Consider the following 19,959-nt stretch of genomic DNA (forward strand, 5'->3'; position numbering starts at 1 on the left):
GATACACAAATCTGTTTTCAGTTTTTGGACTTTTTCTCTAATCTTTGATTTTTGCTGAAATATTGGATCATTTGAACATTTATTGAAATGAAAGCATGTGAGAAGTTTAGAGGGAAAAATCACTATTTGGTGGAGCTGTTAACAACTCATAGACATGTGAAATGTGACCCCGACTACACACTGCTTTTTGTAAGGCTTCAAAAGCCAAAAAGGTTGGAAACCACTGGATTCATCTTTAACAATGTGTTGTATTTTAAAAGCTTGTTATATTATCCATTGTGTCAAATCTTCATCTGAAAAGTAACTAAAGCTGTCAAATAAATGTAGTGGAGTAGAAAGTACAATATTTCCCTCTGAAATGTAGTGGAGTGGAAGTATAAAGTAGCATCAAATGGAAATACTCAAGTAAAGTACCTCAAAGTTGTGGTAAAGTACAGTAGCTACTTGAGTAAAGTACTTATTTACTTTCCACCACTGAGTATACTGTAGCATATTCTGCAATCAGAAAACAATCTTTAATAATGTGAAATTTGATCACAGTGTGTTCAGTATGTTCCACAGTATTTGTTTTGTTGTACTCTAGGGTGTCAGCAGTAAATCCTGAGCTATTTACCATAATTTCTGTTTACCAACTGCGCTTCTAAATCAGCATCCTGTGGTGACTGAAGAAGAAGGTAAAATCTGCAAGTATCCAGAGTAAAGCAGTTCTATTATACTTTAAAGACCAATCTGCCTTCCTGACAGCTCCCTAAAAACTGCTTTTGATTCACTAAAGCCTTCCCTCGCTACACACACACACACACACACACTCACACAGGCAGATAGTGGGATTTTTATGGCGTAGGGCTGACAGGAGATTATCCTCACACATGTTCACACAGCTTATCGTGGCTGAAGGTGTCTATGGGTGTGACGAGTGTGTTGGCATAATTTTATACTTGTCAGGATGGAGTCTTCTCTGAAATAGCATTTACATATCATGGGATGCTGAAACTCCACTCCAATCAAAATGTCTCAGCAGAGGCAATCCACTTTAATGGTGTCTCATAGGCAGCCAGTGCATGTGGAGGTAGGTAATCTCCAATAATGATGGAATCAATCAATCAGCTGCATTGCGTCAGAGGTGGACCACGATGATCAGAATTTACTGAGAGGATATCAGCCCTGTGCATCAACAAGCTCATGCACATAACGTCAGTCCCCTCTCATGTTTGATTTCATTGCCAGAGGGCTGATCATTTTAACATGAAGCTGCTGCTGTAATTATTTATGGACACGTGATATCTTAACCATTGCTAAATCTTTCAGAGTGAGCACTCTGTTGCAGTGTAACTGGATATGAGTCTCATTAAGACCGAGGACATGCATCATATTTAAATACATATCTCATTATGTTTGACATCACCTACAGGTTTTTAAAGGGACTCTTTGAAACCTGGATTAAGTCACCACTGCCTCCTGAAAAGCAAGCAAACATGTTTAAACAGTACTTCACAGATTAAGCACTGCACTCCTACTCCTACTGCACTCCTCGGACAGTTTTTTTAAAAAAAAAAAATCCATGTCTAAACCTGGTGCCTACATTATCCACAATGCAACTCAACCACAGACAGCTCAGTCAGAGGTTTGGGTGTGTTATACTAGTAGCGGCTAATGTAGCCTGGAGCTGCTAGAGGTGATTAGCAGGCTACAGAGGTCTGGTAACCTCACTTCTTTCATGGTAAACGGTAAATAGACTGCACTTATATAGCACCTTTCTAGTCTTCCGACCACTCAAAGCACTTTACAATACATGTCAACATTCACCCATTCACACACACACATTCATACGCTGATGGCAGAAGCTGCAATGTAGGGTGCCAACCTGCTCATCCATATTTAATCTAATGCTCATTCACACACACTCACACACACCGCTGGCACAGTCATCGGTAGCAATTTGGGGTTCAGTATCTTGCCCAAGGACACTCCGACATGTGGACTGGAGGAGCCGGGAATCGAACCACCGATCTTCCGATTAGTGGACGACCTGCTCTACCTCCTAATGATCCGCTCTACCTTTACCTCCTTAACCACAGCCACCACAGTAGTTTTTTTCCGATTTGTTTCATTTTCAAACTTGTAATCTTTATCCCCAACCGACACTGACTCAAGTGACATCACTTAAGGCAGTTTATCAGATTTCACACAGCTCCCTCTGGAGGCACAAAAGGCTTTATACAACTACTTTTTACACATAGCCTATACAGTAGTAAAAAAAAAAAAAAATCAGTGGAGTTCACCTTTAATAATCATAATTGCTGACACTGCTCTAGAGTACATTGACTAAGCTTTGCTGGAAATCTGATGCCTGCTTAATTCTAATTTACCTTCTTGCTGTGGACACCTTCATTTTTATTTTTTTTTAGTGCCATGATTCTGACAATGATTATGATTTTTTTTTTTTTTTTTACAATTTGAGCCTTATTTTCATCATTGTGGCCATCATTCCTGTCACTAATACAAACATTGTACTCACCAAGTTAATATCTGAGATGCAGGAACAAGCTGACGTCCACAAAAGGAAAGTCTGTCTCTGAACTGACTCTGACAGAAGAATACATTTTAAGTATATAATTTATAATTTTTTGGTAAAATCAGCTTCTTGAAAATCTTATACACAGTTAGATTCAGATTCGCAGACTCTGCCTTGACATTTGGTGCAAAACTGAAAAGCAGCCAACCTCCAGACATTGTGTTCTTTCTAGTGACAAACTTCACCTTTTTGCCCCCTCTTACTGAATCTGTGGAGAAGCACACACACACACACATCGCTATCATCTACAACTCCAGTGTAACATATTACTGTATGACTAGCCAGCCCAAGCTGGGGGTGGGCATGCATATTTGACTTGTAAGAGTGTGAGGTGCATGGATGAAAATAGCTGCAGATATGTAGACCACAGCAGGGAGCCTATTATGTTCCTGCAGAGAACACACACACACACACACACACACACACACACACTCAGGGGTGACACACACGCATGCACACACAAAGATGAGTCAGAAAGAAAGACAGAGAGCTCAACTATTTATACCGCACATCATCTTGACAATCCTTCTATTCCAATGACCCAGTGATTTCAAACAGCTCACTGTTCTGTGGGGTGTGTTTATGAATAACAAAACTTTGATTTTTGTCATTGTCAGTGTTTTAAAATGATCAAAGCTGGGCCACATTGTTAAAATAAGCAGAATAATGCAACTGAGAAACTTCTGACAGTTCCTGCACAAATAAGTGCACAGCCTCAGAAGACGGGATATTGAGAAAATTCACAAGTATATTCACTTTATGTATGATAATGAAATGACTGCTTGTTATTCGCTGTGATGGAATACAAAACTGAAGTTTTCATATTGTTAAGTGTGATAGGTAACCTATGGCCTTGGCCTTCTCCTGTCTGCAGGCAATCAGACACTGCCTAATGACTGGCAAGTAGTCAGCCTCTAGAAAGGTGTGTCTGTTCAGGCAGTGTTAATGTCCTGACACATAGCCAGAGCTGCCTGGCTGACTGTAGATGGTTCTTCCTCTTCCTTGCAGTTGTGAGGTATATAACTATAGTCACACTGACAGTTCTGTTTGATTGTAGGCTCACACCTCGGACATGCTGAGCCCACGTGAAGTTGTGTGCAAACTACAGGTTGTGAGGTAGTGTCTGTTGTAATTTTGTTTTTTTTTAAATCATTGCATTTAATAGTATTTTGCAGCTGCTCTGTAGGGGTGTCTGTGTCGCAGGGTCCTGTAGTCCTCTAGACTTGTGCTGGACCTTTTGTATGCTTCTACTGGTGTAGAAATCTTGAGCGTAAAAGCCAAACTTGTTGTTGTTAACCCTTTTTTTCATTCCTTAAAAAATCGACTTCCTGCAGGTGTGTGTTTGTGTGGCTGAAGGTGGGCTGGAGTTTAGGGTCTCTCTCCCACTACACTGGCTTGTGGTGAAACTATGGACATTTTAATAGGTCATTTTTGGCTTTAGGTTTGCAGTGGCACACACACAGCTGGTGGTGGCAGGCGGGCTTCTCCTCAAAGCATAGATCTTAGTAGCCTGTATGTCTTTAATTTGTATTGTTTGTGACATCTTGTATTTATTTCATTTCCAGTGTACTATATAGTAGCCTATGGTAGTTGTTCTATATAATGTAGTAATATGTAAATATGTTGTCTTTCTTTTAGAACTGCAGTGATTCGTCAATTTATGAATTACTCAATTGACTGAAAATTAATCAGCAACTACCCAGATAGCAAAAATGATATGGCCCAGATCCGGCCTAGAGCCTCCATAAGTTGTGGGCCAGATCTGTAAAATGGACCCGGGCCGGTGTCCTTTGGCACAACGGGCCAATAACGGTGCGGATCCGTTTTTTCGCTTTTGGGCCGGCACCGGGCCAGCTCCAGAACGGATGAGATTATTTTGTAGTCATTTGTCTGAAGGTGGGCCAGATCCGGTTCAGTTCTGTACTGGATCCGGCCCAGAGCTTCCATAAGTTTTGGGCCAGATCTGTAAAATGGACCCGGCAAGCAGTAAGGCTCAAGAACAAGCCGGCCCGGGTCCATTTTACAGATCTGGCCCAGAACTTATGGAAGCTCTGGGCCAGATCTGTAAAATGGACCCGGGCCGGCGTCCTTTCTTATCTGGGCTGGTACTCGGCCAGCTCCAGATCGGATCACTTTCTAGCCATTTTGCTCAAATATTTGCTGTATCTGAATTAGTTCTGGGCTAACCTTTATCTTTTCCATAACTAAATTCAAACTAAAAAAAAGTATCTCTGGATATAAATTTCTAGAACTATAGTTGCATCATCATAACTGGTTGTTTAAAAACAAAAACAAAAACAAAAAAAAAACAGAAATCATAAGTTACGGAGATGGAGACAGGAGATGCTGCTTTGTTGATCGTTCACTGTACACTCATCAGTCAAAATCTGTAATGAAGTGTACTCTACTCATGGTGGATTAACTCCAGAAAAAAGTGAATGAAGCATGACATGACATCACTTGGGTTTACCTGTGCATGTTGAGTGTAAACTGAGTAAATATAAAATAGTGTAATTATGTCATATGACAATAGCATATGGCATATGAAGAAGAGACGAAGTCCTTTTAAACCCGTAATTTAGAGTGTAACAGAAGTATAAAAACTGACCTTTGACACACCAAAGCACACTGGGAAGAACTAATGTAATTGTCAGGGACCAAGCAGTAAGGCTCAAGAACACCAGGTGTGTAGCATAAAACATTGTTATTTATTTACAATTTAATTTAATCTTAAAATTCAAATTCAAAATACAAAGATCACTAGAGAAAAGTCAAACAGCATAATGACCTCAACTGGGTTGGCAGGAATAAACAATTAACTAACAAACTAACAAACAATACCAACATTATTCACAACCAAACTAACCGTGACCCCTACCCCCTCAAAAAAACAAACAAACAAAAAAAAAAACAACAAAACTTAAAATTTAACTGAATCCCAAACATATCCCCACCCATATGACCTCTCCCACTGCCTGCTGTCACTTCCACTTCCTCATGCCACTTCTTTTGCTGGATCCATGAAAAACAAAAACGTATGTCCCTTCAGACCCTTAGCTCTGTTCTGTACAGTAGATATGGTTTTAGGCTGGCTGGAGATGCATGCTATGAGCACAAACTGCCAGATAAGGTGCTGCAGCTCTTTGGCACTTCAGCTGCCTATTTATTTAAGTCATGTCCTGCAGCAGGTTCTAGCTCTTCCTCTGCATCTAACATCACCCCACAGGGGGAGAGCACTGACGGTATGGATCTTGTGGATGATGATGAATTCTGTCTCAGCACCCCCATGGAGTGATCTGGAATCAGATCAGAATCACAAACAGGTTTACAATATTGTTTTTTTTTCCATATTCATTGAATTTGCTTTGTTGTTGTGAGGTAGTCTATTAGTCCAGTATAAAAAAAATCCAAAGAAACAAACAAAAAAACCTTAAAAAAAAAAAAAAAAAAAAACTACAAAAATGTAGGCTATTCACATTTATACACACTCTGTTTCTTAAGGTTGGCATAGAGATTACTTTAGCTCACAGAGACAGCTGTGATAAATAGGTAGAGGTCTGTCTGCAATGAGATGATGAGTAAAGTTTTAGCTCAGTGGTCAAGTCTATGATCTGAGAGACTTCAGTTCCAGACCCGGTGTGGGGACCTCCTTCATAAGGTAGTTTATTCATGAACACTTATTGTAACACTTTAATTTTCTAAAATTAAAAGCGTAATAAAACAAAAACAGAATTTTTAGGCCTCTTTGCACTTCTATTCAAATACAAAATAGAAACAGTAGAAATACAAATAATTTTGCTGCCTCAACAAATACAGATACAAATACAATACTGGACTCTCGGCACATCCCTAATACACATACTGTTGTTCTTTTGGAACGGCTCTTGGTGGGCGGCCATCTGCTTTGACCAGTTGGGTTGAGAGAGAGAAAGAGAGAGGGAAAGGGGGAGGGGGGACAGAAGAACAACATCATCAACATCATAACAATAACAATAAGTATAAGCAGCAATAGCCAGGGAAGGATGCCATCAGGACTGTGAAGGACCGTGAAGGCTCGGCCCAGAACCCAGAGGAGCTCAGTGCATCATGGGAAGTCCCCCAGCAGTCTAGGCCTATAGCAGCATAACTAAGGGCTGATCCAAGGCGAGCTTGGTCGGCCCTAACTATAAGATTTATCAAAAAGGAAAGTTTTAAGCCTACTTTTAAACATAGAGAGCACCTGGCCTGTTTCACTCCGCTACTCTGTGCTGCGACTCTCAGATATGATGATAAGATTTTTTACAGTACTTTGATCCCCATGGGGAAACTGATCCTCTGCATTTGGCCCATCCTGTATACACACTACTACACACTGTTGGCAACAGTGCCAACCACATTGAAACCCAGCCTTACTTACGGGGTGGTGGTGGTGGTTGTGGCCTCATTTGTGTTCCGTAGACCTTAATGGGAGGATGGGGGGTGATCTTCGATCCATCCTCTGGCTTCTTCTCAGAGTGGAGCTGGGACTTTTTGGAAATGGGAGGCAAAGGTTTGTTACTTGATTTGTCTCTCATATACAATTCCTTTAACTCACCTTTCAGCCTGCCGTTCGCCTCTGTCGCACTAGAGTACTTATCCATGAATACCCAGGCTTCTGCCGTCGATGCCTTTAACTTATCTTTAAGCTTTCTGATCGCCCTCTGACTCTCTTGGAACTTCCGGGTTGCATCATCTGGCCGCCGAGCCAACATGCTCTTCAAATTGGAAATCTCCTGGTCTTTTTCTGTCAACTTAGCCGACATGCGCTCAAGATTCTTCATCAACTGGGAGTTGTACTCATGGAGCCGCTGAATGCGCATAATGTCACTAACATTATTGTCTTGCGGATTCTTTAACTGCAAACTTGCGACCTTCCTCATAAGTGTCAGCTCATTATGTCTACTGATCGATAACTCAAGATTCAAGTGATCAATCTCTGCCTGGTACTGGTTGAATTTTATTTCGCAGTCTTTGAGCTCTTGTTTTAGCGTCTCCTCTGCATGTTTCTGTTGGTCCATCTTCAGCTGCTGCTGCAATACCATGTTATCGCTGTAAGTTGACTTTTTTATAAATATGTCCCTTTCTTCAGTCACATGGTCCAATTCTTTCCTCAGCCGGCTCTGTTCCCTATCAGCTGAAACTACTAATTCTTCATGTGTTTGCTTTATTTCTGTCAGTTGTTTCTCCATGACTATCACCCTGTTCTGCAAACATTTTTCACTTCTCTGAACAGTTTCCAGCTCTTGGTTCTTCCTGTTAAGCTCAGTAGCCCGGCTTCTGATTCCATCAGTTAGCTTTTTAATTGTTTTGTTCTTGTCTTCTATTTCCAAATTAACCTTGTCCAAGTTTTTCTGTAGCAGCATGATCTCACCCACGGCAGCTTCGGTCTGCACTTTTTGCTGCCTCATCTTCTTCTCTGACTCATGAACCAAAAGTCTACTATTGGTCACCTCGTCTTCTCTGTTCTTTATGACCCGAGTGTCTTTGTCGCACTTATCTTCAAGTTGAGTTTTTTTATTGTTGACCTTGTTCAGCTTCATTTTGACATATTCAATGCTGTTGTACTGTTTTTCTACTTTTTCCTCTAGCTGTACTATTTTCGCTGCTAAGGAAGATTTGTCATCCTCTAGACAGCATATCCTTTCTTGGAGTTCCACATTTTTATAAAAAAGTGTTTCTTTCTCATATGTTATTACTTTAATTTGTTTGTCTCTTTTATGTATTTCTAGCTTAACATCATCAATTTTCTTTTTGTATCTTCTAACGTTTTCCAACGACTTGTCTCTTTTTTTTAGTTCATTCTGAAATGCTTCTTTCTCACGGTGCATTAGTTTTTCAACGTTGATGCCGTGTGTTACTTGTTCTTTTAATGAAGCATTGTCATCGTGTAACTGTTTGTTTTCTCTGTCAAGCTTTTTTAACAGCTCTCTCTGTTCATTAATTATTTTATCTGCAGCCCTCTTCTGCCCCTCGAGCTCTTTTACGCAGTGAGCCAACCCTTCAACCTGTTTTTTAAACTTATTTTTTTCTTTTAGAAGAACCTGCACCCTAAACAAAGTGTCACCCTCTTTCTTCTGGGCCAGTGCATCATTTTTGGCCTGCTCTTCTTTAGCTTTCTCTTTTTTCAAAGACCTCTCAGCTGCAATGAGTTTTGCAGTCAGTCTTTTCTGCACTGTGTTTTTGTCCATGACTGATTTCTCAGGTTTCTTTGTCTATCTAACTGTTGCTTGAGTTGTTCTATAATTTTAGAATTATTTTATAGAGTTTCAAAATGAAATTAAAGTCTAAACACAATCTCTTATTCCACATCAAAGTGACTGTGATCTGCCCAGAGGCTTTCATCTTTGATCCATAATGATGATGATGTCATATATATTTATTATTATTAACTTTTTATTATTAATATAATATCATATACATGGATTAGTATGACTATGACATCATAGTGATGTATAAAGGTTCCTTTCAACATCAAAGGCAACTTTGATCTATGATGACATCATAGTCCAAAAAAAAAAAAAAAAAAAGGCAAAACACCTTGATTCATGATTATGTCATCGCATCGTTCTAGAACATTCTTAAATTTTCAAAAGTTTCTGTTATGATGTAAAAAGAGGCCAGACATGATGACATCTGCTGAAACATGGCCTCCAGATTAACATCATTGGCTCAGGCCAAGTAGTTGTAGTAGCAACAATGATAGCATGAAATGATTTCAGCCAAGAATAATGAAAGTGTAAATAGACTTAGTTCAATGGACTTTTCTCACTATAAATTCTTTAACTGCAAACTTGCAACCTTCCTCATAAGTGTCAGCTCATTATGTCTACTGAACGATAACTCAAAATTCATGTGATCAAGCTCTGCCTGGTACTGGTTGAATTTTATTTCGCAGTCTTTGAGCTCTTGTTTTAGCGTCTCCTCTGCATGTTTCTGTTGGTCCATCTTCAGCTGCTGCAGCAATACCATGTTATCGCTGTAAGTTGACTTTTTTTATAAATATGTCCCTTTCTTCAGTCACACGGTCCAATTCTTTCCTCAGCCGGCTCTGTTCCCTATCAGCTGAAAATCATCAATTTTCTTTTTGTAACAAAAAGTTACAACATAATTTAAAGCAAGCAAGAAATGACAGAATGTTAACCAAAATGTGTGCATACAAATTAGCAAACTGTCAAAAAATAAAGTGTGTGCTGTAGGAAAAACAAAAGGCTATGTGTACTGTCACTACTTAAAATGTTTGTATGTTAACGGTGCTAAAAAGAAAACCACTGACACTCAGTATCGGTGTTTAGTGCAGCTGCCACAGTAATCAAGAATGCAAAATATATGTAAAATATACAGTACCTTTATGAAGTCAGCCACTGCTGCTCGGCAGAATGTTGTGATGCCTATAAACAACCAATTGTGAAGTTTAAAACACAAAACATAAGTGCTGCTGCAAAAGACTAACACAATGCTTTATCTGAAATTTACCGTGGTTAATGCCTCTTTAGCCTTGGCACGGTCTTTGCGGCCACCTCCCCGGTCAGATGCCAAGTTAAACCATCTGATAGCGTATGAGTCAATCTCACTGTCTGGAGCACTGCTAGCAGCTTGGTTCTTCCTTACAGCCCCTGTTGAGAGAGAATGTCCATCACATTGTAAGACAAATAAGCTGTCAGCGACCGAAATTCTCCATTTTCCACTTAGCCATTCTAATAACCCACTGTTTTTATAGCTGTTTTAAAGGGGTGAAAAAAGTGTCCAATGGGTCAATTAAGTGATAAACAGATTATGCAACAGCTAAGGATGTCAACAGTTAATTACAGAATTTCCTCAAATAGCACCTCAACTGCAGAGGCTACCCAGCCTTATATTAGTGATAGGCCTTTATTTCTAATTCCCTCTCTTTGTATTTTAGTACGAATCCTCCTCTTCTTCTGATCCGCTCCTGTTTGCCTGTTTTAAAGTTTTGTTACTGCATTATGCTGTTACATATAAACTCAAGACTTCCTGTATCCATCTCAAATTAAAAGCCCTCTAGCATTTCTGTGGACAGCATCTCTTCATTTCTTAATGTTTAAGGCTTTTATTTTGAAATATTTGCAGGAATGTGTTGTGGAAATAAAAATAGCATGGTTATATTGTTAAATTTATTAAGTTAATTATTAAATTAAAGCGATAGAAATGTATGTACATTATGCTTAGTTGGCATGCACATTATACGAGTCATTCTACCAAACGGGTGCCATTTGCGTCTGCAATGTTTGATGAGGTGCATAAGGCACAAAACATGTGCCAAAATGTGTTTCCAAAGCTTAAAGCTAGTAATTCAATTGTTCTTGTTAACAAGATATATGAGAAAATGCTATTCTTAAAGAGTAACATACTATTTCTTGATAAGTTTTTATTAGTACAGGGCCATTTTCACATGTCTGGATTGACCAACATGACATTTACATCTAAAATATCACCAAATAAATGTTATATTTTTATCAAACCTTTATTGTTTTCAGGAGTATATGTGTGTCACTACATAAAATATATTTATTCAAAATAAAAACATTGTTTTTTGTAAAAAATTTATGATTTGTGTGTGTTCCTCAGTTTGACTTACCACCCTGTCACACTCACCGGTTTTGGCCATAAATATTGTACTGTTAAGTGACCGGTTGCTATAAGCCCATTCAGTCCCATTGCATTTATAACTCAGCACCTGTATACAGTACAAACTCCATTCAAATTTCAAAATGCTCAGTATTGCACACTGATCAACTGTACTTAAGCTTAAAATGTCATGCACTGTAAGTTTATGAGTAACATAATGCATTTACACCGTGTTCACATCAGAATCGCCACACGCAGGTTACTGCTGTGAAACCAGTGGCTATGAAGTTCAATTTTTGTTCAGTCTGTGCCAGAGCAATTCAACACAACACCACGAACAAACCGACTAACGTTACAAGTACAGAGGTGAGTGAACCTCTCTCTTAGCTAGTCACAACAACTAAATGAACAACCAAATACAATATGCTTTTCAATGGTAATACATATTGCAGCGCATTACACAACTTATTACACAGCGATCAGACAATGAATTACAGTTAACTTAAGATGAAATTTTTAACTTCTTTACGTTACTTATCCAATAAGACTGCAAAACTTTAACTAACTTATAGCCTGGATTTGAAAATTACTGTAATGATGGGGAATTCAAAGCAGGAAAACAAACAAACAAACAAACAAACAAAAACTTACCCTAACCTGAACCTGAAATAGAGACCGGTTGTGCTGTCAAATGGTGCTGTTTCAAACTAATGTTAGCCGTTAGCCTTAAGGTTAGCCGTTAGCCTATATGCTACTGGCTACATTCCTATGAGCAGCTAACGTAACGTCAACAGATAGTAAGATGCGGATGAAAAGCAAGTTGTGGGCAACATTGGTTGTAACATCACTAATAACAAACACAGAGTTGTTTATTCAGTTCTGGCCCGTAACTACTTTGACTCTGCTGACTGATTGCGAGTCTAACTGACACACCCACTCGTCAGCCTGTATGCGGTCCGTATCTGGCACGGGGACGTAAAACCGGTGAGACTGTAACACGGATCTGCCGGTCTGGAGGCGGTCCAGAGTCAGTTGCTATCTGGGTATTTTGATAATTGATTATTCATTTTAGTCATTTTGTAAGCAAACATGCTATACGGTTCCAGCTTGTAAAATTTGAAGGTTTCCTGCCTTTGTCATATGATAGCAAACTGAATATCTTTAAGCATCTCCATGAGTGCCTGAAAATTATAATTATTTGACAAAATGGTTATTCGATGAATCAAAAACAAAATCAAGAGTAATCGATAATCAGAATACTCAGCAGTTGCAGCTCTTGTCTTACATGTACCTACATTGCACAATCTGATTGTGCCAGATATATGAATCAGAAAAAAAAATGCATGCTTTGCGAAATAGTTGTCTCCAGGCTACTGTGAAATATACATGACGTGTAGTAAATGGACTAGCACACATAAAACCACAGGTATGGTACTTTAAAGGCTTGTTCCAAAAAATCCCCCACAGCTTTCCTGCTGGGGTTTTGAATGAGCGTTGTGAATCGTGGGAGCTGGAGGTCCCTTTAAGGCTGGACTGGATGATCCGTGTGGAAGGACGGCAGCAGACAGCGGCAGAGGCGGGGCTCCCCTCCCGTTCACTCACATTACAGACCTGTCAACATAACGGTGGTCCCGAAATCACCACTGCCTCGTCTACACGCTTTTTATAGAAGCATCAGGGGTCCGTGAAGGAGTCCGTGACGGAGGAGAGGAGCGGCAAAGGGGGAGAGAGAGAGTAGGCGGGGGGAAGGAGGCAGAGTCAGCCGGGGCTGTTGGACATACAGGCGGCCGCACTGCTGCTGCTGCTGCTGCTGCTGCCGCAAAATCCTGCTCCTGCTGCGGACACATTTTCTACCCCTTCACACTGCAAACTCCACCTTCCCCCGACCACTTTCTACAGCTGGATGTTTGCCTTTCCTGTAGAGTTGACCATGAAATGGATGAAGAAGGACTGACACCTGGGGAGCCGTGAAGAAAAGCTTTTCTGTTGGAAAAGTAGCATCTGGAAAAAAAAGGACCACCGCGCGTTTTTACAGCCAGGAGCCAAGGAGAGTGACAGTACCAGCAAAATGTCTGTCCCTGTGAGTATGCAGCCCGAAGCTCAGGGAATACTTTTATTGCTTTTTCTCTCTTCAGTGTTTCACAGTAGCTGTTTACTGGCAGTTCTTCTACATGTGAGGACAAGACTAATCACGTTTACAGCTCCTCAAGTCCAGCACACACCCAGTTACACAGATATAACACTGCGCTCACTCAAATGTCAACTTTCAGTAACATTATTGCTATATTAAAATGCTAACGATGTATATTATGGTGGAATAAACGCTACTCATGGCTTGACATAAGCAGAATGAAGCAGCTGACTAGCTAGCTACTGTACAGCTGTGCTCATTAGTAAAGGGACATTAATTTGCCAGTCTTTTGAGGGCACATACTGGGACTGAAGTGCCGTAGCTATTCTCGGCAGGCCGGGCCTGTCAACACGTTTAGACAGCTGATGTTGCTGCTTGTGTGTGCTCCAGGGTTTGGATTTATATCCGTGTTGCTTCAGCACACAGCCTCAGATGTATGGGAGCAGTTGGAAATGGTCTTGATGGAGCTTGTTGTGTTGCTCTTTATCACATTCCTGAGGATCTGTTTCACAAACTCTGCCTGGAGGGTCTAATGGTTCACCAGGCTGTGTGTGTGTGTAGGTGCTGTGTGACGCCTGTTTGTCAGTCCTGCCATTCTGTGTACTCAGCTACAGCACAAATGGAACAGGGCTTACATTTATTGTATTACTAATATTATTAGGAATGCACTTTGTTAGTCGTATCTGATATAACTGATGATTCACGCAATCATAATGGCTGATAAATAATGTACTTAACTTCCGTGCCAGTGCACCGTGTGTCTACATTCAGAGTTTTTACATGCAGTGCTGTAACCGTCATGCTTAGTGCACAAGCAGATGTCTGTGATAACGCTGCTTTATGTCCTGATTCACTGCTAACACTACAGTTAAGAAGTGTCTACAATCACTGAAGGAGATGATGGAAAATATGGAGCATCTATTCTGGCATAACACTTCCAAACATGCTTTTATTTTCTTAGTGTAGCAGGATTTGAAAGCTTAGAAGATTCAACAAAACCAAAAGAAAAAAATCTGCTTCTGTCAATGATTGAAAGTTTGTAAGAAATGTTCAGAGAGTTGGATGTTAAGTTAAGCACATAGTTGTATCAGAAATAGTCTATTACGGCTTGTGCACGTGAAAAATATATTTTTGCAATGATTTTGATATTGGTCTGATAGCATGTTTTCAATCAATCATTTTCCTGCACTCATAACATTAATACTATTAAATAATTTATAACTATATCATACAAAATATAGGCTAATAATAATTAATTACAATGTGCTTGCCATCTTCTAATTTTGCTGACCACCAAAACAGCAAGTGTCTGAAACTGTAGTTCCTCTGATGACCAGCAGAGTCTGTCTGTGAGAGAGACAACTCCAACTAGATTCATGCTCATATAAACAAGTGACAAGCCATTACAGTTCATCCTCAGGGGAACATGAAACAACATTTCATGGCAATCCGTCCAATAGCTGTTGAGATATTTCACTCTGAAACGCAAATGTCAACCTCATGGTGGTGCTAGAGTGAACATCAGCTGATCACCAAAGTCAGTAGAATTCATCCTCTGGGACCATGAATGTTTGTACCAAATTTGGTTCCAATCCATCAGATGCTTGGTGAGATCTATCAATAGTGATGGACTGACAGGTTTTTTTTTTCCACAATAAGGTGTCAGTAGCTAATTCCAGTTATTGTAATGTGAGATTTTGTCAGTAGGTATGTTTTTATGTGTTTGGTTGATTGACAGTTGTCTCAGCCTGTCACAGTCAGCTGAGGTGGATTCTGCTTGCTCGTCTTCAGTGATGAGCAGACAAACAGGCTTCGGATCAGCCTTCAGAAACCTGCGGGTGTCACAGTTCGTTTGTTCATGTTGTTCTACAGGCTGTGTGAAGCCTTCACAAGAATTCCTTCATATTTACCAAACCAAGGCAGAGTTGCATGGCCACATGGTGACACAAACTTGTGTTTGCTGATTATACATGCACAGAGAGCAGTGCGGCAGAGGGCCTGTGCGTGTGTTTAGAGTCTGCATGGCTGTCATTTCTGGTAATGTATAGTAGTTGCAGTGTTGAAAGGCGTTTCCATCCACTGAGGTGCAGAGCCAGTGCTTGCTGTTCACCTCCTTAGTATGGCAGGATGTGTTCTGATCTGCTAAACTCGGCATTCACGCATCGACCTGCTGCCTCCTGCTATTTGATGAAACACACAGGAGATTCAGATCTGTGTGTGTGTGTGTGTGTGTGTGTGTGTGTGTGTGTTCCTGTCACAGACGGGTATTGTGTAACACAAAGGCAGAAACTGTGATGATGAAAGTGATTCACGCAAAGTGTATTGGATGCATTTTGTGTGTGTGTGTGTGTGTGTGTGTTGACAGTCAGCTCCTGTCACCGTGACAGCAGTCAGAGCTGGTTGAAGCTCCTCCTCAGCGGGGAGGACACAGGTAGGTCTGCCTTCTCCAAACTTTGTCTGCTCACAGTAGTTCGAAAGTACATTTGTTACCAAAAAAAGTCAACTAAGCACCTCTTAAAACTATTTTTACCTCTTTTAATTCCCTCTAGAGAGTTAACTTTTCAGAATAACCTCCACAACCTAACACTGTAGTCTTGTGATAATTGTAATATACTGTGAAGGATTCTGACATAGAATCTGAGAAATAAAGCTTGTTTTTTTGTCAATTTGGTATGTGGAGAGGCTCTAAATACTACTATACCCATGATCCTTTGCTAGCAGGAGATTCTGAAATCACCTGAATCACGTCTGAAATACTAATTACCTAAAACTAACTGTACATTATGATAAATTGTCTCATTTACTCTGATGCTGCAACTAGTGATGATTTTTTATTATAGATTAATGTGCAGATATTCTTGATTGGTGGATCGCTAATCGTTTGGTCTGCATAATGTCAGAAAACAGTTACAAGCACATTTCCCAAAATTCCAAAGCTCTACGTAACACATTCACCACCAACAGTCCAAAACCCAAAGATATTCACTTTACTGTCATACAGTACTAAGACACCAGAGGATATTCACATTTGAGAAGCTGCAACCAATCAAAAAAAAGAAAGATTTGAAACAATGAATTGATTATTAAAGTTTTTGTAGATGAATTGTTGACCAACCAAGCATTTTTTAAAATTGTACTCTGATAATAAATGAAATGATTTTAATACATAAACAATATATTTGTCTGGACATTTGTGCTTTACTGTCAGCTGATTGGCTGGTTGAATATCCAGTGAAATGTCATTGGTTGGTTTTCATTTGACCTTTTATTGAAAACAGTGATGATATGAGTAGTACATTTAGAACTGTAAAAGATTCATGTCCCACACACAGACGGGATTTCAGTCTGGCGATACTGTCGGTTCAGTAGCATGTTGTCATGGTTACGGAGAACTAATACAGTGTTTACCTACCTGAGTGATAGTGGGGTCACTGCTGGCGTGTGTGTGTGTGTGTGTGTGTACAGTGTGTGTTTGTTCTATGTGCTCCAAATGTTGGAGTTATTCTGTCAACCTGCTCTGTCGCTGTTTGTGACATCATCATCACCTGCAGTATCAGCCAGTGACTCCTTCATCTCCACAGCAACGGTTCCCATCATCCCTCTCTCACCTGGCCAATATCACATCTCTTTCCTGTGTCTCTCTTCACACACACACACTCACACACACACACACACAAGCTCTCACAGCCATGCTTTCCATGACGTACATGAGCATGTCAGATCCGTTCTTAGAAAGTGTGTGTGACTGATGTTAAACTGAGCATGGCTTGATGTGCTGATCACACAGGAAAAAAAGCAGGATGTGTTTGATTTCAGACTGTTTCTGTGTTTGCTGGCTGTGTGTCTGTGTGGAGCAAAGCCGACCAGGCCGCGGCCAAAGGCTCTCCCACTGTGATGTTCTACATATGAAGAGGGAACATGCATGTACACGCTTGATATGAATGACATCAGAAGATCACCGTTACATTATCTTGTCATCTGCGTTGTCTGTTAAATCACACTTCTGATGGAAAAACATACAGCATCTCATGTATGTTCCACTATTTATTTTTAAACTGGCAAAATTGTCTGATTTTAGCTTCTTAAATATGAATATTTTCTGGTTTCTTTAGTTCTCTATAATCTTAAACGGGTCGGGACAAAACATTTGAAGATGTCATTTTGGGCTTTAGGAAACATTTTTCACCACTTTCTAACATTTTATAACAACTAATCGATTTATGAAAAAATAGACAGATGAATGGATAATAAGAATGATTGTTAGTTGCAGCCCCAGTCTGTTGTACTACTGATATTAAAAGTAGAGCTGGACTGATGCTGGATTTATGAGTGTGAAATATCTGATAAAAGTATATAGTATTTGCCGCTGTTCAAATTTTAAAAAGAAACAGATGTTTTTGATATGAACCACTTGATTTAGGTTGTGTTAAGATTGTAGCAAGATGTTGTATGATTGCTCTGTGGTGGACCCTAAAGGGACGAGGCAGGTGGGATGGCATCTTCAATGTGGTCGGCTTTGGTCAGGTGGCGCAGCAGGAAGTAACTGCAATTTTTATTTGTATTCAAATTTTTGTTTGCTCGGTATATTCAAGACTTAAATCAAAGTGGTCACAAGGAGAAGATGACATAATAAGCTGCATTTATTGCATAAAAATAAGCTGTCCCTTCTTCTCCATCTGTATTTTTGCTCGACTCCAGAGTTTGATATATTTGTTTGTCCGTCACCCACGTTAGAGCTTTTTCTCTTTTTTTCAGGCGGTGCCATGCTCAGGTTAGCTAACCTGCATCCCATACACTCAGTAATTTAAAGGGACTCTGATAGCAATGGCACTCACATCACATCAAGAGTTTCCCAGGCAATGACACACAAGTTGACTCACGTTTCAGAAGTGTCACACAGAGGCTCCCAAATGCTATTGATTATTCATTTCCGAATGAATAGATATTTGGCGTTATTGTTGGCATTCAAAAAATATTTTTTTGGCCTGTTGGGGGTTTTCATTGACCTGGTGGCCCACCAGGCCTGTACAATTATAGAGGAAACACTGATTATTATTATTATTACAAAATGATTCTCTCCAGACATGTATTAAGACATGTCTGGAGAGAATCATTAATGGTGTGTTGACAGGATATTTTAAGCAACCTGTCTGGTCAGTGGTTCCCAGCTTTCTTGGTTTGTGACTCATTCAAACAAATCAGTGTCTACTTAAACCCTCTTGTCACAGTTTGCATAATCTATAAACTGTAAGCATGTTATATAACAGACAGTGAGAGGTTTGAATTAGGTGCGTAATGTAGCTACATAACATCCACAGTTCAGTACGATTTCAGTACAGCCGAAAAAAGAGGTTGAAAATTACATTTTGGTCCTTTTATTTTGAAAAATGTAAACATCCAGCAATGGCTCGTTGGCCGAAACTATTACTGACACAGTTTAGTAGTGCTGCAGTGTAAAAGGAAAACAAGCTTTCTGTTTCTGCAGGCAGTCAGGACACCTGCTACCAGCTGTTTTATGCTGATTAATGATCGCTCAGAAGTGCTTCTTACAATGTGCTGTCTGATCACGTCAGAAATCAAATGTGTTTATAGTTGTTCCAAACAGCTTCACTCAAAGGCAACCGTTACAGAGAGGGGAGGGCGATGTGGAGACCAGACATTGTTTAAATAAGGGTATAATGGCACATATTTTAATAATAATGAAAGCAGCGACACTACATGAGCATGGGTAACCAAGGTAACTGGGGTAACTTGGCTAAGTCGGCTAGCGTACAACCATTAGCACGCTATAGCCAAGTGGTGCACTGCCAAAACGTTCCAGGTGGAACTCAAGTGCTAGAATTATTGTTCCGCACGTCAGAGTAAGTGGATTATTAAACTACTTTGACAGTTACTGTTTCAGTGAGTGAGTATACCGAACCGAGCAAAGTCACATACCAAACGGTTCGGGACGAATACACAAACCGTTACACCCCTAATTCGAGTACATTCTCCGAGGCCCGGAGAAGTAAAACTATGCAGCATTTCACAAGACAAAAAGCAAAGATCAGAAACAACACTGAAAAACGCTGAAGTGTATTTTCTTCTCTGATATATCTCACTGGTTGGGAGTCTGTGAGAAGGGTTGAGGTTAAGTGATCCTCACGCTGAGTTTGTTTTTCCTCCTGTTTGCCTCCTTTACATGTGTGTGTGTGTGTGTGTGATCTCTAAATGGACACCTGAATACATTAATTCAGTTTTAATATTTAATGTAGGCAGAAGTGTTCTCATGCATGCATGAATACAGGTGTGTGTGTGTGTGTGTGTGTAGACAAACACACCATGCATCTCATTCTGTAAATGCATGCATAACTTCTACATAAATACATGCAGAAGTGTTTGTGTGTGTGTGTGGGACCATCATCCCTGCTAGCTGATGATAGTAGTTATTTACAATGCTAAACGTGTGTGTCACAGCATCGTGTTTATGCTCATCTGAGACACACTAAATCAGGCTTTTGTCCTTGTTTATTCCTCTCTCATCATTTTCCTCTCTCACCCTCCACACGCACATACATACACACACACACACCACCACCACCACCAGCCTGTAGTAGGATTGGTGGGGTTTCCTGAGGCTATGTACAGGGACTGCTTGGCCAGTGCAGTA

General features: G+C 40.1%; 2 protein-coding genes and 1 long non-coding RNA gene across 6 annotated transcripts in view; 1 reads left to right on the forward strand and 2 right to left on the reverse strand.

Moving 5' to 3' along the window:
* Positions 1-5,262: 5,262 nt before the first annotated feature.
* LOC122985495 (myosin-2 heavy chain-like) lies at positions 5,263-11,839 on the reverse strand. 3 transcript variants are annotated; one of them, XM_044356207.1, is made up of 3 exons: positions 10,651-11,839; positions 6,972-8,788; positions 5,263-5,871 (listed from the first exon to the last, which is right to left on the reverse strand). In XM_044356207.1, the coding sequence occupies exons 2-3, from the start codon at positions 8,779-8,781 to the stop codon at positions 5,735-5,737; spliced, it is 1,947 nt and encodes a 648-aa protein (XP_044212142.1). In that variant the 5' UTR covers positions 8,782-8,788; positions 10,651-11,839; the 3' UTR covers positions 5,263-5,734. The 3 variants fall into 3 exon arrangements, with proteins under 3 accessions (XP_044212142.1, XP_044212143.1, XP_044212141.1); XM_044356208.1 differs by lacking the exon at positions 10,651-11,839 and adding an exon at positions 9,392-9,577 and having other exon boundaries at positions 6,972-7,464; XM_044356206.1 differs by lacking the exon at positions 10,651-11,839 and having other exon boundaries at positions 6,972-9,382.
* On the reverse strand, positions 5,263-11,842 carry LOC122985497. Its single transcript, XR_006404130.1, has 3 exons — positions 10,067-11,842; positions 9,938-9,981; positions 5,263-5,587 (listed from the first exon to the last, which is right to left on the reverse strand). It is a non-coding gene; the product is annotated as an uncharacterized LOC122985497 (long non-coding RNA).
* Positions 11,843-12,928: 1,086 nt separating this feature from the next.
* Positions 12,929-19,959, forward strand: part of bcar1 (BCAR1 scaffold protein, Cas family member) — a 99,576-nt gene continuing 92,545 nt past the window's right edge. Inside the window, exon 1 of one of the 2 annotated variants that reach the window (XM_044356203.1) lies at positions 12,929-13,259. In XM_044356203.1, the coding sequence (XP_044212138.1) occupies positions 13,248-13,259 (12 nt within the window). In that variant the 5' untranslated portion in view covers positions 12,929-13,247. The remainder of the gene's footprint in view (positions 13,260-19,959) is intronic. The other variant, XM_044356205.1, reaches the window with a different exon arrangement.

Source organism: Thunnus albacares, chromosome 7 (genome assembly GCF_914725855.1).
Source record: "Thunnus albacares chromosome 7, fThuAlb1.1, whole genome shotgun sequence".
In the NCBI taxonomy this organism is placed as follows: domain Eukaryota; kingdom Metazoa; phylum Chordata; class Actinopteri; order Scombriformes; family Scombridae; genus Thunnus; species Thunnus albacares.